Source organism: Bipolaris maydis (assembly GCF_028858645.1).
Source record: "Bipolaris maydis strain C4 unplaced genomic scaffold PSV08scaffold_9, whole genome shotgun sequence".
NCBI lineage: Eukaryota > Fungi > Ascomycota > Dothideomycetes > Pleosporales > Pleosporaceae > Bipolaris > Bipolaris maydis.
Genome location: NW_027093865.1, coordinates 1,056,744 through 1,083,322, shown reverse-complemented (window position 1 = coordinate 1,083,322; position 26,579 = coordinate 1,056,744). Strand labels below are relative to the sequence as shown.

The window sequence follows — 26,579 nt, the reverse complement described above, 5'->3', positions numbered from 1 at the left end:
CGAGTGTGGTGGTTGTGAGCAAGGCCGAAGAGCGTCAGTAGTCGCGAACACTCTCTCCGTCAACCGATGAAAGCGGAAACCCCAGACCAGGCGGGCTAGCCTACCAAGACGAGACACCCTGCTGCCCTTGCCACCAAACATGGCCACCACAAGGACGTCATTTCAGCCCAATGCGCCATGACACAACCGCGCCGGCTCTGCAGTTTTTTACTGCATCAAGGCGTATGTGCATGTATCAAGTCGGATGCTGCTACCAAGTATACAATGTTGCAATGCCGTCGGTCCTGGGCGACTTTGCTTCTGCCCTCACCGGGTAGCCAAGAGACAATGCAGGAAAAGAAACAGCCAAGAATCTTGCACCGAAACTGATCCGTCACATGCATAGGAATAAGTAGGTCTCGTTCTTCGCCTTCCCGCAATTGCACTCAACAGCGCCAGGTACAAACGGCTCCTCTCCTTGGCATCGCCTCGGTTACTCAAGCTCACAGTTTTTGATTGGGTGCTGAAAATCGATGCGATACTAACGCCCCTTACGTACCGTGTATGGCCAAGCCTGAGGTCAGAACAATTGCACGCCGGACGCTACATGTAGTCTCTTATACCTGAAAGAGACACCTGCCACTTATCCTGCTTCAAGTAAAAAACCCAAAGCACTAAGAGTTGGGATCAGGTGCAGAATTTGGACATTGATGGACAAAAAATGGAGGCAAAAGCATACGACAGTGGGGATTTGCTAGTAGGTTACCCACTTCACTTCGAATCCACCGGTCAAAGTTTCATCGTCTGGGGAGCATGCGAAATTCAGATTGACCTTTGCAAGACTTCCTTTTATTCTCCGACTATCTAAGTATACTGCGATTGTGTGGACTAACTGTAGTTGTGCACTGCTATTTTAGCTTTTTACGTTTATTGCACGAAGTACATGTGCATTTTAGGTTAGAAGTCAGAACAAATGACATTGATTTAATTGACAAGTGCACTTGTCAACGTACTAGCGAGTAGCCTACCCCGCAACCGTCCTCGCGCATTGACGCACCTGCCATTGCCCACCACCCCCAAGCCCACCTCCAAGCCCACCGCCATCAGTCTTCTCATCTCCAGACATACGGCCATGCCTTTCAAATATCCTCAGGTCCAGCAAGGCCCAATGCCTGCCTGCGCGTCGGCGCATCCGCCTTGAAGAACGGCTTTTCAGCCAATGACGTCACCCTGGTTCCGTGCCTCGGCTCGTTTCCTTCATAATCCCAGCTGGCGTTGTGGATAGTGATTCTGTTGTCCCAGAGCGCAGACGTATTTGGCGTCCATCGGAAGCGCACCTGAATATCGACGCTCTTCTCGTACACATCAAAGAGATAGTTGAGGATTACGTCGCTCTCAGCCTTGTCCAATCCGACAATGCGTACGGTGAAGAGGCGGTTGACCCATAGTGCCTTCCATCCTGTGACGGGATGCACGCGCACCAGCGGGTGAACTCGCTCAACATGCTTTGGACCGGCGCTGGGGTCATCGCGCTCAAGATATGAATGTGCGCTACGGTACACTGCCTCTCTTCCGTCGATAATTCTCCTGAACTCGGGCGAAAGCTTCTCGTAAGCAGCATAGCCTGAAGCCCAGAGAGTGTCGCCTCCAACCTTTGGGATGGTGTCGTTGTGCAGATGAGTTACACTAATCTAGTTAGTCGGGAGAGCGCTGAATTCAGAGCACTGTCACCTACCCGGCGGGTTGGCGTTCGTGCACCAAGTCAGTGTGCCACTGGGACGCTCCGCCAGTCTTCCTGAAGCTGGCAGGTATCTCCGTCGCCTGAAGAGCGGGCCAAAGAACAGTTATTCCCGGTACACCTGGTACGTGAGGAACTTGCGGCTTTGCTGACTGTCAGCATCATCAACTACAGGATGGGAAGGATGACATACGTGGACTTCGATTTCACCATAGTACTCTCCAAGCTGCTTCTGCTGTTGAGGTGAGAGATCTTGGTCCCGGAAGAACACAACGCTCCTCTCAGCAATCAAAAGACCAAGCTCATCCTTCTGTTGGTCTGTAAGATCCTTCAATTGAAGTCCAACAATCTCGGTTCCAATGTGCGCCGTCAAATGAATAACTTCCTTTGCAGCACTGAACAGTGCCTTCTTCTCTGGATCAGCCCGGGAACCTGGGTCTATGTGTTCCCGATCATAGTCCCTGAGCTTGTACACATCGTCGAGGTAAAGTGGCTTCGCCGGCCTGTATGGATAACCATTGGACAAATCGATACCTGCCTTCTCAAGCCTCTTTCTGGCTGGCTCGGGCAGCTTCAATGTATCCTTTCTTGGCTGGACAGTGTCCTTCTCCTTGATGTGTTCAGCAACGGGAATTGCGATTGGTGCCATGTTGACGATTGCTGCGATGAGGCTAGGTATGACGAATGGTTCACGATACCATCACTTCTTATATCCCACCCGATTGCTTCCCCACACATCGTCTCCTCACAGCTTATAAATACATTTCCTGTATCTGTAGGATCTAGTCGGTTACATTGCGTGGTGGTTGCATGCTGGCGATGCCCATGGGTAGTTGCGGGGTCAATCACATCATTCCGGAGATTATGACGAATGTCCAGTCAACATCTCCCATCTTATCGACTGGATGCCGCGCCTAGTTCCTCAAACAAAAATTGTGGGCTCTTGCATTTTTTTTCTAGTTTGGTATGCCGGTGCCTCCTGTAGGTTGTTCTCGCAATAGTGGGTGTTCATGATGCCATACATGTCCACTACTACGCTTTGCGAACCTTGACGCCTTTGCCATTGCGTGATCTATGCTGGTAAATACAGTCTTGCACAATGTGGACAAATAGCGCGGAGAATTAGAGAAAAAAAAGGGTTGGCAGTGTTTCGTCCGGGTACTGACCTGACTGGGGCAAATTGAGGACATGCGCTCAACCATCTCGGAAAGCTCCAACGACGTCTGTATCTCACCTTAGCTCCAACAACGTCCCTATCTCAACTTATCAAAACCTCCAACATGGCTCTATCTTCTAAACGTGTCGCTGTGATCGGTGCAGGTATCAGTGGTGTCGCTGCTGCGGCCCACCTCAAGAAAGAGGGCATCGATGTCACCGTCTTCGAGCGAAGTAGTGCTGCAGGAGGCATATGGTAGTCTTCCCAACCATACCAAAGTATGCTGTAAACTCACCTCGGAGAAGGTTGTACGATGAGCGAAAGCCTCTTGAGCCACTATATTCAACCGTGCCAATTTCGAAAACTGGCAGTACATATGCAAGTGAAGACACGGAAGATGCGGAAAGGCGGATCCACGCGCCACCAGGGCAAGTTCAGATGTTTGAACATTGCGTGTATTCCATGACTGACCGAACATAGCCCATGTTATGTTGGCTTGAAAAACAACGTGCCCACCCGCTTACTCGAAACCACGTTGAACAAGTTTCCGGCCGGAACTGAGGACATCGTATCGCACAGTGTTTTAGCAGATTATATACAAAATACTGCCATTGTGACGGGAGTGCACGAAGCCACACAGTATGATACGAATGTAAAGAATGTCTGGAAAGATGGCAGTTCATGGTCAGTTGAGACGACGACTCTGCAGACAGATAGTGCTGGTGTAGAAAGGTGGAACACTTCTACTCAGGTCAGTGCTTCCAAGACCATAAAATCGATTATTTTGACATGAGTGCAGAAATTCGACGCTGTAGTCGTTGCTTCAGGGCATTACCACGCACCAAGAGTTCCAGGTACCCCTGGTCTGGCAGAGTGGAAGAAGAGATGGCCAGACAGGGTAGAACATTCGAAGCGTTACAGGAAGCCTGAAAATGCTGAGAACAAGGTATGTATTGAATATACTAAAGAAATTGCCCTGAGATCAGGCCCAAACTAAAGTATTTGCAGAACTATCTACTTGTCGGTGGAAGCGTCTCAGCAACGGATATCGCGCGCGAGCTCGGCCCATATGCCAAAAAAATCATCCAAAGCCACAGAAACGGAAAGTTTGACCTTCCTGCTGTCATGCTTCCCGAAAATGCCTTCCAAGTCGACGAGGTGGTGTCATACGATGCGCCCAGTGCAGATGAAACGAAGCCGTTAGGTTCCTCAGAAGCCATACCAGGCACAGTGACTCTCAAGTCGGGCGAGAAAATCTGCGACATTCATCATGTCATACTCTGCACAGGCTACCACATCACATTGCCGTTCTTGCCTCAACTTCATTCAGACAACACGCCGGTCGACAAAGCAGACGATACACTGGTGGTTACAGATGGAACCCAGTTTCACAACCTTCACAAGGACATCTTCTATATCAACGATCCGACGCTTGTATTCGTTGGCGTGCCTTTCTTCACTGCCACCTTCACCTTGTTCGAGTTCCAAGCTATGGCTGTTGCCAAGGTGCTCTCTGGTCAGGCGAAGCTTCCAAGCCAAGAAGCCATGCGATCCGAGTACAATGAGAAAATAAAGACAAAAGGCTATGGCAAGGCATTCCACAGTCTACGGGACCAAGAGGAAGACTACGTCAATCAGCTTTTAGCTTGGATCAATGCTGATTTGGAGAAGGCTGGCAGAGACCAGCTCAATGGGCATAGCAGTCAATGGCACACTGCAAGGGCAGAAATCTCAGCAAAGACGAAGGAGCTGTTCGCCAGGCCTATCTTGCAAAAGAGACTCGAAGTAACATGTCTGTAGAATGAATCATATCACGTGACCTCTTAACATACAAGCATCCTGTCCGAACCTAACTGACTCGTCAAAAAGCCACCACACACGTCTAGACCCTCATTCAACTGCCGTTACATCCATCTAAACATGCACTATCCGTTGATCCAATACTCTGAATCCAAAGTCGTATGAAAAAAAACGCCTTATCTTTTCTCCTCAGGCACGCCATCCAGCTACTCAATGACGCCAACATGTGGCCAACACCACACCCACGCCCGCACCATGCAATCACAGAAGTGTCGATCCCACAAATTCCATGCCAAAGAAAGAACAACCCGGGTATCTTAACCCGAGGATGCAGACCCATGTGCAACCTGAAAGATGTAACGGGAAGGGGGGGGAATGTTTCTAGCCCGCCGCCCCCCCCCCCCCCCCCCCACAGAATGGGATTCCCCACGCGCGACCATCGAAAGCCCCCTTGTCAATGTCGCCATAACGTCCCCAGTATGTCGACTTTTTTTGGGCTTCACGGGCCCTCGCATCGAAACACACGTAGCCCCCCCCCCCCCTCCTCGATTTCGCCAGCGGGCCGTGCCTGCCATGGACTTTTCCAGGCGGTATTTGAAGCCCATGTTCTTGCGGAAGGCTTGATTGCGACCCAAGCGGTAGACCCTGGAACGTAGCTTGATAAAAGCAGAGTGATTGGCTTTGCTTTGTGGTGATACGAGGCCCCTTTTCTTTTCATCATCATCTTCTTCTTCTCCTCTTTCTTCAAGCACGCACATCTTCTATTTACTTGCTGCGACTATGGGTGGCCCCCAAGATGTCGAGGCCTCGTTGGTGCCTGCTATGCCTACTGTTCGGTCTGACGGGGAAGTGACGGATAAGCCGCATAAGTGGTATTATTACCTGTGGGATACGTTGGATAAGCCCAAGGAGGAGCGGTGGTTTATGTTTAAGCTTGATGCTGCGTTGTTGACTTTTGCGTCGTTGGGTATGTTACTTGCTTTTTTTTTAAAAAAAAATCTCTGTTTGATAAAAGAATTTTTTTTGGAACTGACTGTTTTGGATAGGGTATTTCATCAAGTATCTTGATCAGATGAACATCAACAGTGCTTTTGTTTCTGGAATGTAGGTTTTCGAATCGCTGTGATGGAGGATTTCGTTTGCTGATTTGTTTGCTAGGAAAGAAGATCTCGGGTTATATGGCAATCAACTTAATTACATGCAGACGTGCTGGACGGTGGGATACGTTATTGGCGAGATTCCAAGTAACATCATCTTGACCCGTGTTCGACCATCGATTTGGATTCCCGCTATGGAGGTACATTGGGACCATATCTGTACAAGTCTCATATACTAACAGTGCCAGCTCACATGGGCAGTCCTGACATTCTGTCTCTGCCGCGCCAAAAACGCAGAAACAATCTACGCTTTACGATTTCTCATCGGTAAGACCCAGACCAACACGACAAAAACAACTCCTAGCTAACCTCACCCAGGATTGGCCGAATCTACTTTCTATCCTGGCATGCAATACATAATCGGGTCGTGGTATCGCAAAGAAGAACTCGCCAAGCGCTCCTGCATCTTCCACACCAGCGGCGCAATCGCAACCATGTTCTCAGGCTACCTCATGTCCGGCGTCTACAGACTCGACGGCAAAGGCGGTTTCAGAGGGTGGCAATGGCTCTTCATCGTCGACGGCATCATCTCCATCCCCATTGCTCTCATGGGCTTCTTCTTCCTGCCCGACCTCCCCGAAATCTCCAAGCCCTTTTACCTGACAAAAGAGGAAGTGAAATTCGCACAGGAGCGCATGCAGCGCGAGGGCCGCCAAAAACGCCAACCATATACTCGCGCGAAGATGTGGAAGATCTTTACATCCTGGCATATCTACGCCCTGGTTTTCTTGTACATCTTTTTTAACAACGGCAACTCGGGTGCGCAGCCTGTGTTCCAGCAGTTTCTCAAGTCGAGCAAGCATCCAAAGTATACTATTTCTCAGATCAACACGGTATGTTTCTTCCCCCCCCCCTTTCTTCATTACTCTGTGGAAACGTCAAAGGGTTCTAATTGAAAAAAAAATCCCACAGTACCCAACAGCCACCAACGCCGTTCAAGTCGTAACCACGCTCCTCTACGCCTGGACAAGCGACAGCATCCTCAAAGGCTCACGCTGGCAACCCATTGTCTTCGGCGGCTGCGTAAACATCATGTGCTACGTCAGCCTGGCCATCTGGGACATACCCATCAAGTGGAAGTGGGCCTGCTACATCCTCACCGGCTTCGGCGGCGGCATCTCGGGCCTCTGCTACGCATGGGCGCATGAAATATGCACGCATGACAACGAGGAGCGCGCCATTGTCGTGGCGTCCATGAATGAAATGGCCTATGTCGTTCAGGCCTGGCTGCCGCTCGTCGTGTGGAAGCAGGTCGAGCAGCCCAGGTACCACAAGGGCTTCATCACGGCGACGTGCTTGAGCTTCATGATGATTGTTACGGCGTTGACGACGCGCGCGCTACAGATGAGGGAGTTGGGGCAGAGGAGGAAGGAGCAGCAGGAGGAGTATGTTTCTCAGAGTAGTGCTGGCGGTGAGGAAGCTGGGTCGGATGTTGATGCCGATCTTGGGTTTAGAAAAGGGACGTGAAATGTGTGTGTGTGTAAAGTTTTGGAAGCATGGTATTGAGTGATGTGTCAAGTTGGCGGTTGGATGGTTAAAAAACAGCGATGCTTCTGTTTTGATGGGCGTAAAATGAGACTACAGAGTAAAATTGATAGATTTCATGAAGACATGGGCGGCTGGTCCTCTTCTCACTCTTCTTGAGCCGGAAGGAATCTGTTCAGATAATCACGTGACCATATTCTTCATCCAAAGGCCCTGAGAAAGGTGCAGTTAGCAATCTGGGCCTTCATGTCGATTGCACACCATGTGAGTATCAGCGAGGAAAGTCCGTACGCACAGGCAGGATATCCAGTCCTCCGAGCTCCAGGGGCAAGCGGCTTGCACAATCATAGTACCAATGGCCAAAGCGCAGAAGTAGTACAACACACAATCGTGATCGTGGCGTTGGGACCAATACATGGCAACAAGATGTGCTCGTCTAAATTGGAATAGATTCAATAGCGTCAAAAAAGTATCGTCCACAACAAAGGATAGCGCGTCTTGTCAGGGTCTAATCTAAAGTTTTGGGATGGGGTTCATCCACGTGGTATCCGGACTTTGGTTCGGCTGTGCATGATAAGCATGCTCCTAGGGGAAAGGGCAGCACTAGGAGTTATGCAGGTGAAGCTCCTAATCTCGCATGGCCCCGACTAGCGCCTGAGACTCCTCTTCGTCATCGACTCTTTTCTCAGAGGCATGTCGATATAGAACGTAGTGCTGCACCATGAAGATGACATCGAAGACGATGGTAATGTTACCAAGGCCGAACTTGACTGGGTTGCCAGTGACACCGCTCCAATCGTTTTCTAGCGCAGAGTCTATGCATAGCTGTGCGAGTGAGAGCCAGCCGCCAGCAAAGTCCAGCAGCATGGGATAGATACTCCAGCCAACGGTGGACTTGCGTTTGTAGTTGACCCATGCTTGTGGTATATATTTGAGAAAAACGGTAAGGAGTTTGACGTAGCCAAGAGTGTAGATCTAGATGGGATGTTGTTAGTAGTGGGCAAACACAATTCAACCCAGCCCAGCTTACCACATCGATCCATGCCCATCCATCAGCGTTGTAGCCTCCGTTCTGCCCTTTGAAGCGGACCAGCAGTACAACTGCAAATATGGCAGCGACACATGCCCACCACACGGTAAACACAACGCGGCTCACTCTCTGCCTTTTGCCTACTTCGAATCCCCATATGGGCTCGAAGAACTGGCTGTATATTATGAAACACATGACTGCGCCGTGGGCGGCAAACAGAAAATCATTGAATCGCACCGTTGTAACCGGAGCTTCGGGGTGTCGTTGGGCATATTGCGCTTTGATAGTGGGAGAGTAGAGGAATGAGGCGGTGGAGATGGTGTAGCAGGTGAAGCCGAGGACGTTCAAGGTAGGGAAGTCGATTGCAAGGCCAAGGGTGGATTTGCGGACGTAGTTGGAGATGGGCTGAGGGTAGAAGGACAAGGACCTGAATAGGAGGGTCAGCATGCGAGGTAAGAAGCACCCGGAGCTAGAGCAAAGAACACACCAAGCAAGAAAGTAGGCCCAGCCCAGGACACGCGATATGGCTCGTGCAAAAGCTTCGAGCTCGGGGTTCATGGTTATGATGGCAGCCAGAGTACCTGGGGATTGCGACAGGAAGATAAGCGATGACGAGAGCGAGTGGACGGCATAGGCGGCGCTGCCAGTGTCTAGTGTTGCGCCAACATACGACAGGGACGTGCAAAATGCCAGAAGAGAAGAAAAAGCACGAGGGGTTTCAGCGACAGTCGCAAAATAACGTCATTCTTAAGCGGACGCACCTGATGCTGCGGCGTGTACAGGCCATGTGCGATTGCGATAGCGACGCGGTGGGTGGGTGGGTGACCGGGATTGGCCCATGTTCCGAGCGGGCTATGCATGTGTGTGGAGGAACCCGCCGCTGTCTTGCATGTAACGGTTCGCTACTAAATACAGTGACATCTGCATACCGACTCTATTGCACCAATGAACGTATGAACGTCTAACATTTATTCAACTTGACTTGGTATTGATATTACTATTATTATTATTTTTTTTAAAAAAAAAGAGAACCCATTTTCAATGCCACTGTGGTCTGATTTGTACCGAGGCTAAAGTGCAATCTCACTGACTTTCCAGGTACAGCTTTATTCCCTCTCCCTGGCCTTCGAATGAGGCTTGTAAGTCCTTCCCCATGGTGGTTTTGAGAACATAAGCTAGAGGCCCACTGAAGACTTCTCTACTCTCGTACAGCACGGTTCCATTGCCATAATCAGTGATAGCCTGCCACCGTTCAGCACTCAGCATGACCGAAGGCGGCCAGTACGCCCAGGCTAGCCTTCCTAGGTCACGTTGTACGGCTGTAACGATCTCCTGTGAAGTTTGCGTGTGTAGAGGGTTGTCGGGGGTGTCCTTGTTTACGGGCAGTGGAAGCGAGGGGATCTGAACGCGGAAAAAGAGGTTCTTGCCCTCGACAGGCCGTTGCTCAGGCAGTGTGACGTTGAGTGGTGAGGTGACGACTGCATAGCGGACAAACGGATTCCAAGCGGCATAGTTGGGGAAGTCGGTGAGCAAGTCCCAGACGGCATCGAAGTTAGTGTTGTGGATTTCTATGCGGGCGCTCGCCTCAAAGACGCCTGGCTTGACATCTGGAAGGTTGGTGTACTCTGAAAAGGCAGGAATTGCATGGAGGAAGGAGCAGCAAAGGACGCTGACAAGAGTGGACTTGAACATGGCGGGAGAAGAGTGTTTGCCTTTTTTTGCCTACCAAGAAACGGAATCTGACGGAATCAAGTCCTTTTCAACGTCTTTACGAGGGTGGGGCGCTCGATGGCGGCTGCAGACAGGGTCGGTTACATTGGCGAGATTGCTCGGTTACAGTTCTGAGATTGCTCGCTTGCGTGTAGAAGCATGTAGTGGCCGGCTCTATACTGCATCAGGAGCATTGTCCCGTCTACATTGCACTAACATGTCGCGTGCGTGCTAAGCAGAAGGAAAACAGTTCTGCATAGGCGAGAAGCGTCGACATTATAAGTAGTGCAAAGAATACGATTGGAGAGGCAGGAAATGAAGAGTCGAAGGAGAGGTGTAGTGGAGACCACAGTACGCTGGCTTTGGGTCGATGGATGAGATTGGAAAACCCAGGCCAATCGGCTAGTAGTGTACGTACTACCAAAACGAGCCACCTTTACTACCAAATATCAGCACTAGGGTAACATGGGTTTCAATGCAGTTTAGACCAAACGAACATGCTCTTGATGTTGACGATGGCTAAGCGAAAGACTGGTATCAAAATGCTGGTGGCGTTGGGCCGTCTTATGTCCGACGTGATCAGTCGACCGAGAGGCGTGGGGCCAGGCCAAGGCGAGGATTGTTATCGATAGGAAGAACAAGGCCCTGAAGCTGGATTCTTCAGCCACGGATTGTATCGCCACCGATCGGTGCGCCACCGATGGATGAGTCAGAGCCACGAGAGCCCAGCCACATGTGACTTAGCCACGGATGGTAAGTAAGGATGGCTGCGGATAGCCTCGGGCTAACAAGAGCTTGGTGATAAGGAGACGACTGATGTCTATGCGCAAGAGAAGGCTGCTAGCGTGTATGTTGAACACGCCAACCTGGCCATGGCCGTCACAAGAACAAGGCCAACACTTGTATCACGACGGATTCTTGAGACGCGATCGAGACGGGGATGCATACATGCCGTGTAGCAGTAGTCGCAGGATGCGCTGCAGGCACGTGACGGCAAGCTACGTAGCAGTACCATACTATGCATTTCCCGTGCGTACTCTGCACACCATGGTCATGTGGTGCTGAGGCATCAGCCGGTGTCGGGGTGAGCAGCGCAGGTCACGAGCAAGAGGACCAGCAAGGCAATACATGGCAGCATACACAGACAGCCCCAAGCACACACGTACTACCATGCAGGACGAGTGGATGCAGCCAAGCCAAGGGTCGGGCGAGCGAATAGAAGGGTGCGGGTGCGGCATGCACATGCACCACCACCCTGCAGAAGCTCTCGACTGCCCCTCGGTACCTTGGACTTGACCGACCGCGACAGCGTAGCAGCCGCCGCCGCCGCAAGCATGACTACTGACGACGGCTTGCATATACAACGCCTCAACAACTGCGGGTTGGGGACAGAGGTCGCCGTCGGCTATCGCCCGCCGTCAACCATGCTGCAAACGCTACTATCTGAGGGGCGCCCCAGCCTGCATGCCGTGTGAAGGAGCACCCCCGCCGTCTGGCGATAGCTGCTGATAGATAGCATTCCCACACGTCCACCTCAACGCCAGCACAGCCCGAGTCAGCATCCAGGGCTCCTGTGCCGCCATAGCACCGCTGCACCGCTGTACGCCTGTCTTGCTGTGCACGCACGCGACTTGCACCCGCACGAGTCGCCCGTCACGGCTGCACATGACGCAACCGCCTCCGTTTAGCCTTCATCCCCACGCCCTGGCCTGCCGCCTGCACCCGTTGCTTCCCTCGACCATCTCTCCTCCCCCAACTCGACACACACACACACTCGCCCGCCCTCTGCCACCGAGCTAGCGCTCCCCATACTCTCTTCCACACGCCTCTCTAGCAGGTTGAATGAGCTCATCGCCCGACGCCGTTGCCGACCAGACGCATACCAAGCCGGTTTCAAACCTCACCTACCTGCACAAGCACCAGCCCAAGTCCGGCAAGCAGCACGACAGCCCCAACGCGCGTGGTCGCAACCCTTCGAGACATGAGCTGGGAAGAAGAAATAGGCAGGGTGAACGGGTTACGCGCATCTATCCCAGACAAGTGTACGTGACTGCCCTCGTTGATCCGCCCCTGTGCCAGTGACTCACAACCTCTCCAGAACAACCTCTCCCTCGTCTGCAAAGCGCCTGTCGTCCACCTCTCCGCCGACAAACTACAATGCCACCGCCTCTCCCTTGCTGTCGGCCATTGGTGCCACGCGAAACACTGCCGCCCAGTACACGACCGAGTGGGCCAAGTCGGTACCCTTCTTCCCACACCAAGGCTCTCCAGGCAATGGCGCCATAGCTATTGCAGGCTCTCCACCCACCTTCCACAACTCGCCCAGTGCCCGAGAAGGCCTATACCAACACCAAGCCATGTCCAACTCACCACCCGGGCCACGGCCCCTAAGCCATCCTAACCAGTACACAACCTTTGGCGGAAGGATGCAGCACTCGCCGGGCAGCGACCGTAGGGCCTCCATCTACTCGCAAAGTGGCCGCACCCCTTCGCACCAGTTTGTTCCTAACCCCCCGCTGCCTCACCAGCCACAAGCCCATTACTATGGCCTGCCCAACCTTGACTTCCTAAGCGCCCCGAGTAGCGGCCTCCAGCCTGGCCAAGGCGGTTGCTTCTGTGGCTTCGACACACTATCCATGGCCGGAGACGAAGCAGCTCGCTCTGCTGAGAACGTCCTGCTCGTCGGGTGTCAAGGCGGCCTCGATGTCTTTCGCGTCGAAAAGAGCAAGATGGATATCGTAGGTCGCCTGGAAGGCCTGCGAGGCGCCGTAATAGGCGCAAAGATCCTGCCATGGTCATCACGGAGAGATCCGCTGGCCGCCTCCCGCCCACTTATTGCACTGATTCTGCACGGCCCAGTCATCAAGGACAGCCAGAACAGCAGTGCAAGTGGCTCGTCCTCGGTCGCAGATGATTCGGCTTCCGATTCCCCCAGCAGGCCATCTTCACGACTTGGCAACCATGAAAATGGCCAGATCAGCGGTTATCAAACCACTGTCGAGGTTTATTCCCTCAAGGAGAGACGGAGGTTGGCTATCCTGTACAGAACACCAATGACCCCCCTCACCAGCCCAATCGATAGTCCCATGTTCCAGCCGCCACCACCGGTAGGCGACTTGGTCGTTGATGCAAAGGGAAAGTTTGTCGTGGTTGCTTCAGGCGCAAGCGGCGAAGTGTTCATCTTCGCACCCTACACAGAAGGTCACTTGGAGTATGCCGAGCGTTTCCGCTGCATCGGCAAGCTGTGGACCTCTGTCCAAAATCGGGAACGAGCCGTGCATTCGAATGGTTCTAGTGCCGCTGATGGAAGCCACGACGAAATACCACCGGACAAGTATGGCTTACCTGTCTTCTCGCTCTCCGACCGTTGGCTTGCCCTTTCTCCACCAGCATCAAGCTCACTCTATCCTGTTAATGGGGTGGCACTGACATCGCCCTACTACGAGCGTGCCCCGGGCCTTGCACATCACAGTGTGCCGCCTCAACCGTTGCCCAACTGTGCTGTCGATGCACCTGATGAGGCAGGCTTGATTGACAGGCTTACCCGTGAAGGAACCCAAGTAGCTATCAAAGGCGCACGATGGGCCACCGAGAAGGGAATGCAGGCGATCAAGAGCTATATGAACAAGGGCCAGCAAGGCAATGGTGTCTCGCAGAACCAGGACCCGATGCAGCATTACTTTCCGCCGACACATGGCTACAGCCAGGCTCAACCAAGGCAAGAAGCCGCTGTCATCTCAGTCTTTGATCTGCAAAAGTTGGTGGATGCAGAAGAGACCAGAAGCAAGAGTGCTCTCCAGCCCGTTGCAACTGTCCCGGCCGCCTTGGGATGCAGCTTTCTTTCCTTTTCCCCTAGCGGACTGATGCTCATGTCGGTGAGCAAGAAGGGTGACTATCAAGACGTTTGGGATCTGAAGCGTATGCATTTCCGACGAGCGCGCAAGACAGCAAGGGAACAACCTACAGGACCACATGTTCGGCAAGTTGCTCGATTTACCCGCATGACAGTTGCAAATGTCATTGATGTGGTATGGTCTGCTCCCAGAGCTGACAGGTTGGCCGTGATTACCGATAAAGGAACGGTGCACATGTTTTCCATGCCGGCATCCGCATTCCAGTGGCCACCTGCTAGGCGGACTCGACCAGCGGCCCAGCCAGCTCAACCCAAGGAATCGACCCCTCCCAACGGATCCACAGGCGCAGTCAACTCAGCAATGCAAGCCATCAATAGCGCCAAGCCCTGGTTTGATGCTGTCCGGACAAGAACCAACAGTGGTTCTCGTTTCAGTCTCAGTGGTCTTGCTGTAACACCTGTTGTGAGCGCCAAATCTGGCAAAGCTGTAGCCGCTGGGGTGGGCAAGTCGATTAACAACATCCGGCATGCGGGTGACAATAAATTGACACTCCCATCCTCTTCCAGTGGCATCAAACCCTATAGTGTTCGTTGGTTGTCTGGAAGGGGTCGTGGCTCAATCGCACTGGTCTCTGGCGGTGTACTTCAGATCTGGCGGGTCCAGATGCGACCTGCTGCCGGCAAAGGGAAATCGGGCAATACAGCCTCAATCACCAAGAAGAAAGCCGTAGAGTTCGGGCTAGCTCCCATTCCAGACATATCATTCCCACCAGTGGTCACAGAGCAAATTATGCCGCAACCCGGAGACCCAGAGCCAATCCAGGAGTGCTATGGAGACTGGTTGCCACGAAGCTTGCCATGTCGCAAACCCGCCGGCCCGACTCTTGCACCGCTCAGTTTCTCCGAGATTGAGACCAACCCGCCTTACCAGCCTTTCTACACAGACAAGCGCGTGACGAGATTTGTCTACGCAAGGCAGGCGTCAGAGGTTCATGGCAGCGCCAGCGAGTACCAGCCAACACTTCCCGAACTGGTCTCGGATCTCCATCACGATGACCCATCACCCTGGCTATTTGGTGAAAGCGTAGAGGCGACACGACTCTCTTCACCTGTGGCCCCAGCCTACGACTCGGGCGAGGACGACATCACTGGAGTTGCTGCCAGGATTGAGAACAAGCTTGTGTTGCGAGATGGTGAAGAAGAGGTAGAACAAGTTGTCGTGACCACCAGGCGACGACGAATTAAGAAAGACGGTATCAACGGTGGTGAAGAAGGTTTCTTCGAAGATGACTGCGAGGTTCTTGATTTTGCAGAGGATAGGGTGTGATTGATAAAAAAAAAACAAGAAACAGAAAACCCACATATTACCTGGACCAGCTGCTTTTGACAGTCACTACCATGTTGGGGAGATATTGCGCTTTGGGGCAAAGGCGTACGCTTGGAACAGGCGCTAACGGCTTGCTGTTGTTGTTGTGTTCTTAGTACACCGTTGTTCTTTTTTTTTACCAGTTTTATTTCCCCTACATCCCCCTCCCCCCCTTCTTCCGAGCCTTTTAATCTGGAATCTTGTGCTTTACATCAGGATACCATATATAGCCAGCCAAGATAGCGTTTGCGTCTTGCAACATGCTACGTGCAGATAGATGATCGCGAAAGACAATTCAACACCGTTTTTACGACGTCGACTATGCAAAAAAAAAATTGTGTTTCTTTGCTCTGTGTTTTGTCTCGGGTTTGAAGATAAGAGAGAGAGAGAGGGGGAGAGAGAGAAAGGCCAAGAGGGGGGGGGGGGTATCTAGTATTCATTCCTCATTATTATTCTATCCCATCTTTTCTTTTCCTCACCACACAAAAAAACAAAAAAAACAAAAAAAAAGACACTACCAAGTCTATTCAACGGCGCAAAAACATGTTATAACTCGGACTATCCGTCACCTCCTTATACGGATACCCGATATCTTTGAGAAACGCGGTCAACTTGTCGCTCTCATCCTCGTGGCACTGGATGCCTGCGAGAATCTTGGCGACGTCGCCTCCATAGTTTCTGTAATGGAAAAGGCTAATATTCATACCGGGCTGGAGGGTATTCAAGAACTTGTACAAGGCGCCGCCGCGCTCTGGGAACTCGAACATGAACATGTGCTCGTTTGCGGCGTCGCTGCGGCCGCCGACGAGGTAGCGGATGTGGCTTTTGACGAGCTCGTCTTTGGAGAGGTCGTGTGCGATCATTCCGTCTGCGGCGAGGCGGGCGATGAGATCGGGCAGGTCGCGGGCGCGGGTTGCGGCTTTGAGTTCTACGCCGACGAGGATCTGTGCCGAGTCGGGGCTGGAGTAGCGGTAGCTGAATTCGGTGACGGCCATGGGGTGGATGACTGAGACGAGGTTTGCGAAGGCGCCTGGGGATTCGGGGATGGTGACGGAGAGGATTGCTTCTTTGTTTTCGCCAATGGCGGCGCGCTCGGCGACGAAGCGGAGGCGGTCAAAGTTCATGTTTGCGCCGCTGGCGATGGCGATGAGGCCGCGGTTGCGGTCGGGCGACGGGTTGCGCGAGACCCATTTTTTGAGGCCGGCGAGGGCGAGCGCACCCGCGGGCTCGACAATGGAGCGTGTGTCTTCGAACATGTCTTTTATGGCGGCGCACGTCTCGTCGGTCGTGACTTGGACGACTTCGTCGACGACTTCCTGGCAGATACGGAAGGTTTCTTCGCCGACTGTTTTGACGGCTGCGCCGTCGGCGAAGAGACCGACGTCTTGGAGGACGACGCGTTTGCCTGCTTTGAGAGACTCGACCATGGCGTTGGCGTCGTACTGCTCCACGCCTATGATTTTGACATGTGGTGCGATGCGCTTGATGTAGACGCCTACTCCGGCGATCAAGCCGCCTCCGCCTACGCAGCAAAACACGGCCTTGAGATCTTGCAGGTTGGTTTGTCGTAGCAGTTCCATACCGACAGTACCCTGGCCTGCAATGACATATGGATCGTCAAAGGGCGGTATAGAAATGAGTCCATGCAGCTTCTCCAACCTCGATGCCTCTGCCTTTGCAGCATCAAAGTCTGCTCCGTGAAGTATAACAGAGCCACCCATTCTCGAGACATTCTTGTGCTTGATATCCGGAGTGCCCGAGGGCATGACAATAGTTGCTGGGATCTTGAGCTTGCGGGCAGAGTACGCAACGCCCTGGGCATGGTTTCCAGCGCTACATGCCACAACACCTCTCCACCGCTCTTTGGGCTCCAGATGTGCCATCTTGTTGTATGCGCCCCGCAGCTTGAAACTGAAGACGGGCTGTAGATCCTCGCGTTTGAGTAAGACGTTGCATTCTAGCCGGTTGCTGAGATTGATAGCGGGCGTCAATGGCGTTTCCTGGACGACCTCGTAGACGCGTGATGTGAGGATAAGGCGCAAGTAGTCGGGGTATCCATTTGGGAGCAGGAATGCTTCGGGTATCACGCTCTGTGTCTTTGAAGTGTTTGGTTCCGGGGGCGGGCTTGGGTTCGCACTGTATTCGGTAAGAGCAAAACCATTCCTTGGTGTACGAGGTGTGGCAATGCCATTGGCGAGTGTTTCAGGCGTTGTCGGCCGTGAGTAGTCGGGTACTGTTGCCATTGCGTGTATGTGTGGGTGAAGCGTGTGTAACGTCAGTGGACATATATATTTTTTGGGAAAGCTATGCGTGACTCCGCCTGTATCGGAGACAGGGATGTCAAGCCCGTTGCTATGGTGGGGCCCGGATCCAAGGTGGGGTAAGGGCCTGTTCATTTTCGTATCCGTAGGGCGTGTTCGGTTCAACTCCGTTTTACGTTTTGAAAACGGGACTCAAAAAGCTGTCATGTTCGATAAAACAGCGATCTTGGAGGTGTAAAACGGAGGTCCAGAAGAGCAGCCTTTATATTTTCTATCTCAATCTGGATAGATGCAAGGCGGCCCCTCTCTATCGAAGCTCCAAGGCTAAAAGGTCAACAAAATGGAAACAAAAAAAAAGAAGAAGCAAACAAGCTCTAACTCTCCGACCTCGCTTCATTTCCACTCTGACTAGATATCATGTCCAGGTAGTTAACATCATCTGTGTGCTCAAACTGCTCCGACCTTTTTTATCTGTTTTCCACTCTTTGTCATTCCTGCGCATCCCCTTTCTAGTCGGACGCAAGATCCCAATATTGAACGATGCATCTCAATACCATGGTCATGGCACCTTGCTCGCCTGGATGACATTGTTTGATAGTGTTAGTTGGAATAACATTTGGTATTTTCGTTTTGTATACATTACCCATATGTTTCAGCCCATACACAACATCCTAGAACCGTCCTATCATCTATCGAGAGTATTTAGTTTTCCGTCTGAGACAGCGCTCTCATCCCGTGCTTCTTGTACCTACGTACTCCTCAGTCAAATAGAAAAGAAGAAGAACCCCCCCCCCCCAGACAAGGATCCACTCATGATCCCTCACCCCTTACAAAACGCCACCACCTTCTCCGCCCCCCTGCCCACAAGTCCATCCACATAGGCCAGAAAAACTTTCACCTCAAGCATATCCACGCTCCCCTCCTTCCACCCAAGACTCGGATTCGAACTCCTAAGCACCTGTCCGCCCCAAAGAATCCTAATAAACCACTTCGTCTCCCCACCAGCTCTCTTGTACACCTCAAACACAACCTCGGACCCCATCCCCACCCAAACCATCTGCTCCACCTGCAGAAAGCTCAAAAGACGCGCCAGAGACCCGTCATGCGCCACGTTATGGCGATATATGATATCCGACTGGCCCGCCATGGCAGCGCGAACACGACTCGCGAGTTCGGCTAGAAATACGCCATAGGAGCCCGCAGCAGCTTGCAGCGACTGCGGCGCATCGCGGTAGATGAACGAGTACTCGTACTGACCAAGTCGGTACACGGAATCTGCCTGGCTCTGGTCGATGCATAAGCCAGGGTCGCTGATATTGCACGGCAAAGGCTTGGCGTGGCATTGGCGGGCAGACAGGTTGTCGTAGTAGTGGTCGAACCAATTGTGCCATTCTGCAGATGTAGGGGCGACGCCACTGACTGTGTCGAGGGCTTTGAAGAGCGGGGCGGTGGCGGAGAGGTGGGCAGTCCAGTTTGCGGCGAAGCTGCCGACGCCGTAGGTACTGTAGAGTTTGGAGGCTGCGGGGCAGGAGTAGGAAGGTGCGAGTGAGTCAATATCGCTAGGTTGGATGTGTAAGGGCACGTTTCCTTTGGGGTTGTACATTCCTTGTATGAGCATGCCGGCGACTTGGCTGGTGATGACGTTGTTGGAGACGCGGTATGTCACTTTGTTGTCGATTTGGGACGGTAGGAAGCCTAGGAGGTCGTGGTAGACGCCGTAGAGATCTTTTCCGTGCTGCCAGGAGTCTTCGAGGCCTTCAAGAGTGATTTGAGGGAATTGGCATGAACCGTTGAAACCTGCTTGCGCAAAGGGATTCACAGGGTCGGTATACACACTCCAGTATGTTGATGCAGAAGTCTTGTTAGACGTAGAATCGAGGGCCTCTCCATAGTAGAAAAGGCCTTGATCTTTGCACTCCCAGCGGTACGACTCCCGTGGGAAAGTATTCGAAGCATATGGTGTACGCTTGTGGTGACGATGTATACTTTTTTTTACTCTTCTGTAAGTTATCACTATTTTTTGTGAATATAGATGTACGTACTCACACCTCAACGTAAGCTAGTTCAAACTTGTCGTCAGCTTTTACGTATTCTTCTTTACGCACGTGAGGCATGTTGCACCAGTTATAAGTGCCATATCCAACACCAGCTGGCAACTGCGAGCTGTTGAATATGAAGCCATTCGTTCCAGTACCGTTTAGAATTTGATCGAGATTATTGATCCAGCTTTTCTTGGGTGGGTACCATCCCAAGTCCACCTCTGTTGCTGATACCGAAGTGGCGATGCTTGCCAGTATCAATGTGATGTAGTTGCGTGAGGCCATGCCGATGTTGACTGACAAGAGATGTGCAAGCATAAAGGTGGTGCAAGTTGCAACAAGCACGGAAGAGGCGCACAGGACTACATACCGCATTTTTTTATGTCGCAGTTCATCAGGACGCGATATCGGGAACCATTGCAGAAAACAGAACGTCTCGTCATCGGCAGCAAGCGCTAGTACTAGGAAGTACCTTTTGGAGGATGCGCGCACGCGTCGAAGACTGCCGTCGCGATTGGTCCATTGGAGAAGGAAGCGGGTTCGTCGTCCGTCCCACTCCGGAATTGACCAAGCACAGTGCTGTACCCAACCACGCCTCCCACATCTTCCAAGTATTCTCTCTCAAAAGCAACAAAACGTCCAACTTAAAAGGCAAGAACGCGGCATAGTTACGACATCGGCCCGCCAATGTCAGCAGTACGAACTTATCACACAAGGCTCCGAGTCAAGTCAAGTCAAAGTGTAGTAAGTCGAGTCAAGTAGCAAAGAATTAAAAACTTTGACATTTTCTCAAACCCTCAACCCCCCAATGGCCACGTAGAAAAGCAACTGCTAAATAGAGTTTAAAACTACCTCGTCAATAAAAGCTACGCTCAGCGCCAAGTTTAACCACCCGGATCCATCTTGCAAAGAGGAAACGGTGTGGGAAGAGCATGAATCTAAGGGGTACTAAACAATCGAAAGGGGGTATGCGCAATATTGAAGTCAAACTCAGATAAACAGACAAAGAAAAACACAAAAAAGTATCAGACATAGTCGACATAGGAAAAGGTATGTGCCAAGCTCAAGTATACACATGTACCTTGTGAAGTGAAGAGGTAACATGCTCGGCACGTCCAAATGGTTGTTTCTTCAAACATGCATTTTTGGATGAATGCTGCTTTCAGATAATGGAGACTGGCAGTGTTGCGGTCCAACGACGTACCAGCGCTGATTCTTATTGATTTCACATACTGCTGTTTTTGCTTCCAGAGCAGATGATCGATTAAAAGGCACCGGGTCGATATGGGCGATACTCGCGGCCTTCTGCGCTCACTGCGCGACCATTGGTAGCAGGCACTGAGAGCTGTCTCGATGTGGGTCCATCTGCAGTAGCGACGCGACGCGTGCCCTTTTCGAGTCGTGTTGTCCTCCAGCTCTCATACCACTGCTCGCGGCTGGCTTCACGGAGCTCAGAACGCCAATCGCTGAAGACGCTTTCCCTGAGCTTGACGAAATCGCAATGCTCTGGGTTGTAGGGATCGGCGAAACCCCACGGAAACCTACGGCCAACAACCTCGGGGTCGTAAGGATCCGGTGAAATGATGCTGAGAGGCAGGAAAGGCGTTTCGCTGTTTTCGCTGTGGATCGATGCAGCCATGGCAGACGGCTTGCGGCTGTGGTTCCTGCTACCATTTGGCGCCGACGCCGAAGGCGATTGGGATTTTGTAGACGACGCAGACGAAACAACTGAGCGCGCAGCTTCGGAAGAAGATCGTTCGAGAATCTTGTTGAGCATCTCAGATTTCTGTTCGCCGTCAGACGAGTGCTCGTACTCATCCTCGTCGCGCTCGTCGAGTCGGTCATCCTCGTCATCCTCGTCGTCGCCCAATTCGAGGTTCAAAGCCTCGAGCGGGTCCAACTTGGATCGCTTGATTGTGTCCCACACCGTCTTCTTGAGATAGCGCATGTGGGCGCCAGTAATAGTATCTGCCTTGCTAATGACTGGAATCACGGTGGTCCTTGTTTGGAGCTCGCGGAGCACATTGAGATCCAGATTCTCGTCCAAGCCTCCAAAAATGGCACTGCCGGCATTGACGATGTTGGCATTCTTGCGGGCTTCGGCAATGTTCTGGTCCAAACGGATGGGATCCAACAAGAGAAAGACGCAGTGGATATGCGTATCCTTTGCTCCCGGGGAACGGACAACCTTTTGCTCTTCACTGAATGTGTCCTCAAACTTGGACTCGAGAAAGGTGGTGATCAGAGGCAGTTGGAAGTCAACAATGTTCTTTTCGAGGCCCTCGGAGTCCCAGAGGGTGACGCCCACTCTCTCGCCGTCGACTTCGGTCTCGAGAAACTGCGAGGTGAAGGGTGAATCATCACCGCCAACGGCAGTCGCAGGCGGAGACGGGGTGCGCGGTCGCTTACTAGCGGGAAGCGCGAGGGCGGTGCGCAGAAACTCGATGAAGGCGGACTTGCCGGAGCCCTTTGTGCCAATAACAAGGATGCTGAAGCATGGTTAGCTAGCGCAAGTGAAGAGATAGTGGTGACATACTTGAATGGCGTGGGATCCTTCCTCCTGCGCACACGGCGAGGGCTGTTGACGTTGGTGGCCTGAGTACTGGCATAGCTGTAACGGCCGCGGTTGGTCATGCTCTCAGTCCTGGGGTATGGATCAACGTCGGCGGGCAATGGAGGCGAAGGGCCGGTCGGCATGTTGGGCTGGCGAGCCACTTTGGAAGGATCAATCGAGGGCCGGCTGAAGTTGAAGGCATTGGGGTTGTAGGCGCCGACTTTGTTGGAGACAATGGCGACCGAGTCTGGACGGTAGGTATCCTCGCCGCCAAACGTGGCAATCTGGGGCAGGGCCGAGTGCGAGGGCAGGCGGGGCGGCTGGGTGGGGAGCATACTGGCCTCGCGCTGCCTGCGCAAAGCCTCTTCCTGGGCGAGGGCCTTTTGCTTGCGGCTCATTTTTGCTCCCGAGGTGCTCCTGCTGGCGCTGCTACCACGAGTCTCTGAAGAGCTCTTTCCGCTGGCTCTGCGCAGAAAGTTGAAGCTGGTCCTGCGTGTTCCGGACTGGTTGTCGACAGAGGAGAGCGAAGGACGAGCAGCAGTGTCGGGCGAGTCTTCCTTGTGTGCCGAGGGACTGGAGTAGTTGGGAGCGGCAGGGTCCGTAGTAGAGGCCATGGTGGGCGGAGGGGTGTCTTAATATCAGCGGCTCAGTGGTTGCGCGCGTGGTTAATCTTAGCAGCGGAGAGCGAGAAGACGCTCCTGGGTGGGCAGTCGGAAGAGAGAGTTAGCTTCCCTATGCCAGACAGGGTCAAGAGATTGGGTCGACGAAATGGCGTCGACAGAAATTGAAATTGGAGGAGGGAGCGGCCGCCTGTGTGGCCAGGTTAGCAGTCTGCTCCAACGCGTATCCCATGGCGCGTGCGGGACAGAGACCAGGGTGTGGGTCAGAGGAGTCGGAGGGACGTCTGCGTATGTACGTACTAGCCTTAATATCCGACACTACTGCAGGGACGACGATATTGGGGCCAGGCGGTGGTGGCAGCCCCGGATTGTGCAACAGCAAAAGAAACAAGGGACAACAAGGCGAGACCTGACGTGCTTGCGGAGGCCAGTAGGGCTGAGCGAGGAAGGCGGCAAAAGCAAATGAGTGCAGGGCAGAGATGGGCGAGGCCAGGCGTGCGAGGGCGCGAGCCGAGGGAAGGGCTGGAAGGGGACTGGACTGGACGGGACTGGACTGGACTGCACGGTGGGACTCAGACTGGGCGCGCTCCGGGAAATGGCAGAGGCAGATAGACACAGCACAAGGCCCGACGAGGGTGGCACGCACACGCGGTCTCAATGCGAAACCGCCTGCTTGCTGACGGCATTGATTGGGCAAATGCAGGTATAATTTGCACTTGCACCCACGGCTGGCCGGCGACAGATGACATGGATGCCGATCCACGACGGGCCAGTCATTGCAGCCGAGGCGATGGCGCTATGGATGCGCTGGGTGGGCAGCAGTGGGCAGGGCCAGCAGTTGGAGTCGAGCGGTACGCCGCGTGTGGATGTGGGTGTAACTGGGTGAATAGGGGCTGCGCCCTAGCCCGACGATGCTCACACGCCACGGCGCAGCAGCAGCAGCCGCCAAGTGTTCCTCTGACGGCGGGTGCGTGGATGCTGCCCGTCGCCGTGCTCCTCACGTCTGCAGCGACTTCAAATGGCTTGTGTCTGAGTACGGATACGTGTGTGCTTGCTACACTACATCCATGACTACGCATGTGTCAGAAACCATGGCAGGCAATCGTCGACGCCGCAGCCCCACCTGGCCAGCCGTCCGCCTGCGCCACAACACCAGCCACACCCCAGCCTCCGCGGCGGCACACGCTGGCCGAACCCTGCGCCTATCGATATCCTACCCCGCAAGCACACGGTTCACTGCCTTGGGTTTTTCTTTTCCCTCCCCCCCCGTGTCCCCGATACCATTGCGATGGACTTGCGGCCAGCAACATCGCCTGTGGCGCCGCCATCCTGTCCCGACTACCTCAGACAGCCAATGGCACGACGCCCCAAGGCTCGACAAACACCGGTGGCTTGCCATGCCATCCCTAGCATGACACCGCCATCGTACGACATGCTGATGGACATGCTGTAGCCAAAACGTTAAACTCCCACATGACCCAAACGTCCGTCTGACTCGTGCCTGGATGCGTCGCATTAAGGCGAATAGCTGCCTCGCTCTTCTATCGCCTTCATCACTTCCTCCGTATGCTGCCAAACCTTGTCCACCCCGCCTTCGCCCCGAAGCTTTCTTGCATTGTCCGTGTCTGCCAGTATCTCGCCGTTCCAGTTAAGAAGGTAACTCCCGCTGCCCACAACGCCGTCGCTGCCCACCATACTCGTCGTCTCTGCGGCCACACGTGGAGCGTACATGGGCGAGGTGGCAGCAAACAGATGCCGCTCCCCACTCTCCCCCTGGGGAACAAACACCAGCCGGCCCAGCTTGGAGAGCACAAACTTGACGGCTCCGTTGACCGGCCCAAAAAGTTGGCGCGTTACCCCTGTCTCAACTCCCGATGGGTAGGCGTGGATGTAGGTCGTCTTGGGGTGCTGGTTGGCCAGGTGGGCCACAGACAAAGAAAGCATGGCGCTGGCATGAACCAACACATTCTTCAGGCTAAACGTGTTCTTGAGCGAAAGGTCCGCGAAGTTGACTCCTTTCAGTCGCAGACCAGCCTGCGGGTCCAAGACTGCAACTACGCGCGAAAGCTCGTTTGATGTTGCTGCTGCATCCATCAATGGAGTAAGCTGCTGGATGAATCTCATGCGCGCGTAGTAGTGCAATGAAAACTTGCGATCCAGCCCCTCGGCCGTCTCGTCGCGGCCCTTGACGGAAAGATATCCGCACGTCATGAAGAGTATGTTGACATGCTTTTCCTTGCTCTTGATCTCGTTGCATGCCTCGTCCACGTTCTTCAACAGCGAAATGTCCTTCTGGATAAAGCTCACTTTTGACGCCGAGTTGATCTCACGGAGCTCGTCGACAATCTTGCTCGCTTCCGTGGCATTGCGTCCAATGAGATAGACGGTCGGTGAGACTGTGTGCCGGACTAGCTCGCGTGCTGTGAAGAGGCCGATTCCACTCGTGCCTCCCACAAAGACGGCAACAGGGTTGGGTAGGGCAGACTTGAGTGTTGCGTTATGGCTGCGGACTGCTGATATCGCGACCATGGTGATGAGTAGTGGGGTAGCTTTGCAGGCTGTCGTATGGCGGCTGCAGACGTCTTATGTACAGTGCGTTTGTTGTACGTCTGTGCCACCGGCGCCCGACGACTCTCGGCGTTCGTCCGGCCCCCAACAACGAGACCATGCATAATGGCAGAACAAGTGTTGTCAGCCAACAGGGGCGCGCTGCACAGTCACAACATCACGCTGGCAGCTCCATGCATGTGACGCTCAATGCGGCTGAAGGACAAGTCTCGGTTGCCTCCGAACATGGCGCTATAGTAGGTCCCACCAGACCCTGATCCCCTTGCCTTTCGTCCCCACTTTGTCCGTCCCTAGTACTCACGGCATCATGACTCAATCTCCATCTCGAGCGGTCTTTTTGGCTCAGGAATCGCGTCCACGATGAACGCAATCGGCGACCTGTCTCCCAATTTAGACCCAACTCAGCTTGCCGCGGGGCAGGCGCCTCCAACCCCGCCTCACGAAAACGCCCTCGACGATGTGTATGGCTCTGCGCCTTCGTCCCCAGTTCTTTCTACACATGCCCCGCAGGCACGGCGCCATGAAATCCTTTCCGATCTGCCCTCTCGTCAGCGCGCCCTGGATACGGATGCTTATCGAGAAGGCCTAGCAACTAGCAAGGGCCAGTATGTACAGCAAGGATTCGACGAAGGCTATTCTCTCGGGGCAAATCTTGGACTCAACACAGGCTACATCCTCGGTGTTCTACAAGGCTTTGTTGCCGCATGGAAGAACCATGACCCGCAAGTACACAAGGAAGCCACGGAAATCTACCATACGGCTCGGACCGAATTGGCCATAGAGAAGCTTTTAGGTCAACAATGGGTGGATGAGGAAGGCATTTGGAAATGGGGTGTCGTGAGCAAGGAAGACGATCCCACGTTTAGAGAGGTCGCTGCTCAGCATCCCGTGATGCACAAGTGGATGGACAAAATCCAAGAATTGGCTAAAAGGTGGAATGTGGACCTCAAGGCAGTAGACAAGATGCATGCTTCACAAGAACATGAGGTTTGAGAAGAAGACTAAAAAAACATGATCAAATACATGGGACTCAAAGTCCCCGAGAAGCAGTCTTTGCTTGGTCATGAGAAGCCTTGACACACTGTTTTAGTATAAGCAAATCAAACCCTATCCTCGCTCTTGGTCGGCCGGTCAAGTCGGAGATAAAATCGCTTAGCACTGATGGTATGAAGCTCTCTTAAAGCTTTCGTTGCTGCTACAACATTACTAGTAATTTCTACTTAACAAGCACTGGCTTGTAGTAAACACAGAGTCAGCGCTTTT

The 26,579-nt window shown here is 53.2% G+C and overlaps 10 protein-coding genes across 10 annotated transcripts; 3 read left to right on the top strand and 7 right to left on the bottom strand.

The window, feature by feature from the left end:
- Positions 1-1,118: 1,118 nt before the first annotated feature.
- On the bottom strand, positions 1,119-2,366 carry PSV08DRAFT_248638 (uncharacterized protein; the record flags this gene model as incomplete). The annotated part of the gene is made up of 3 exons (XM_014228439.1): positions 1,119-1,665; positions 1,715-1,869; positions 1,911-2,366. The coding sequence occupies 3 exons, from the start codon at positions 2,364-2,366 to the stop codon at positions 1,119-1,121; spliced, it is 1,158 nt and encodes a 385-aa protein (XP_014083914.1).
- Positions 2,367-2,997: 631 nt separating this feature from the next.
- On the top strand, positions 2,998-7,297 carry PSV08DRAFT_372111 (major facilitator superfamily domain-containing protein; the record flags this gene model as incomplete). The annotated part of the gene is made up of 10 exons (XM_066093215.1): positions 2,998-3,128; positions 3,354-3,624; positions 3,673-3,819; positions 3,882-4,665; positions 5,524-5,640; positions 5,720-5,777; positions 5,832-5,995; positions 6,149-6,663; positions 6,743-7,182; positions 7,234-7,297. 10 exons carry the CDS (start codon positions 2,998-3,000, stop codon positions 7,295-7,297), a joined length of 2,691 nt encoding a protein of 896 aa, XP_065948923.1.
- A 447-nt stretch (positions 7,298-7,744) lies between these two features.
- On the bottom strand, positions 7,745-9,122 carry PSV08DRAFT_48041 (PQ loop repeat-domain-containing protein). Its single transcript, XM_014228436.2, has 3 exons — positions 8,833-9,122; positions 8,346-8,772; positions 7,745-8,290 (listed from the first exon to the last, which is right to left on the bottom strand). The coding sequence occupies exons 1-3, from the start codon at positions 8,901-8,903 to the stop codon at positions 7,943-7,945; spliced, it is 846 nt and encodes a 281-aa protein (XP_014083911.1). The 5' UTR covers positions 8,904-9,122; the 3' UTR covers positions 7,745-7,942.
- A 306-nt stretch (positions 9,123-9,428) lies between these two features.
- Positions 9,429-10,072, bottom strand: PSV08DRAFT_402903 (uncharacterized protein; the record flags this gene model as incomplete). The annotated part of the gene is made up of 1 exon (XM_014228435.2): positions 9,429-10,072. Exon 1 carries the CDS (start codon positions 10,035-10,037, stop codon positions 9,429-9,431), a length of 609 nt encoding a protein of 202 aa, XP_014083910.1. The 5' UTR covers positions 10,038-10,072.
- Positions 10,073-10,927: 855 nt separating this feature from the next.
- Positions 10,928-15,235, top strand: PSV08DRAFT_410588 (uncharacterized protein; the record flags this gene model as incomplete). Its single annotated transcript, XM_014228434.2, has 3 exons — positions 10,928-10,957; positions 11,931-12,097; positions 12,154-15,235. The coding sequence occupies 3 exons, from the start codon at positions 10,928-10,930 to the stop codon at positions 15,233-15,235; spliced, it is 3,279 nt and encodes a 1,092-aa protein (XP_014083909.2).
- A 457-nt stretch (positions 15,236-15,692) lies between these two features.
- Positions 15,693-17,517, bottom strand: PSV08DRAFT_204894 (tryptophan synthase beta subunit-like PLP-dependent enzyme; the record flags this gene model as incomplete). The annotated part of the gene is made up of 1 exon (XM_014228433.2): positions 15,693-17,517. The coding sequence occupies one exon, from the start codon at positions 17,515-17,517 to the stop codon at positions 15,802-15,804; it is 1,716 nt and encodes a 571-aa protein (XP_014083908.1). The 3' UTR covers positions 15,693-15,801.
- An 838-nt stretch (positions 17,518-18,355) lies between these two features.
- PSV08DRAFT_402900 (histidine phosphatase superfamily) lies at positions 18,356-19,859 on the bottom strand (the record flags this gene model as incomplete). Its single annotated transcript, XM_014228432.2, has 2 exons — positions 18,356-19,535; positions 19,582-19,859. 2 exons carry the CDS (start codon positions 19,857-19,859, stop codon positions 18,356-18,358), a joined length of 1,458 nt encoding a protein of 485 aa, XP_014083907.2.
- A 979-nt stretch (positions 19,860-20,838) lies between these two features.
- PSV08DRAFT_352871 (uncharacterized protein) lies at positions 20,839-22,742 on the bottom strand (the record flags this gene model as incomplete). Its single annotated transcript, XM_014228431.1, has 2 exons — positions 20,839-22,063; positions 22,111-22,742. The coding sequence occupies 2 exons, from the start codon at positions 22,740-22,742 to the stop codon at positions 20,839-20,841; spliced, it is 1,857 nt and encodes a 618-aa protein (XP_014083906.1).
- A 1,037-nt stretch (positions 22,743-23,779) lies between these two features.
- Positions 23,780-25,290, bottom strand: PSV08DRAFT_309253 (uncharacterized protein). Its single transcript, XM_014228430.2, has one exon. The coding sequence runs from the start codon at positions 25,275-25,277 to the stop codon at positions 24,264-24,266; it is 1,014 nt and encodes a 337-aa protein (XP_014083905.1). The 5' UTR covers positions 25,278-25,290; the 3' UTR covers positions 23,780-24,263.
- Positions 25,291-25,642: 352 nt separating this feature from the next.
- PSV08DRAFT_309247 (uncharacterized protein) lies at positions 25,643-26,385 on the top strand. Its single transcript, XM_014228429.2, has one exon. It carries the CDS (start codon positions 25,677-25,679, stop codon positions 26,307-26,309), a length of 633 nt encoding a protein of 210 aa, XP_014083904.1. The 5' UTR covers positions 25,643-25,676; the 3' UTR covers positions 26,310-26,385.
- Positions 26,386-26,579: the final 194 nt, after the last annotated feature.

Bases quoted from the DNA above. Each gene is read 5' to 3' on its own strand.
- PSV08DRAFT_48041 (XM_014228436.2), bottom strand. From the start codon at position 8,903: ATGAACCCCGAGCTCGAAGCTTTTGCACGAGCCATATCGCGTGTCCTG. The intron at 8,773-8,832 runs GTGTGTTCTTTG...CCTCCTATTCAG, and splicing joins TGGGCCTACTTTCTTGCTTG to GTCCTTGTCCTTCTACCCTC. The intron at 8,291-8,345 runs GTAAGCTGGGCT...CATCCCATCTAG, and splicing joins GATGGGCATGGATCGATGTG to ATCTACACTCTTGGCTACGT.
- PSV08DRAFT_309253 (XM_014228430.2), bottom strand. From the start codon at position 25,277: ATGGTCGCGATATCAGCAGTCCGCAGCCATAACGCAACACTCAAGTCT.
- PSV08DRAFT_309247 (XM_014228429.2), top strand. From the start codon at position 25,677: ATGAACGCAATCGGCGACCTGTCTCCCAATTTAGACCCAACTCAGCTT.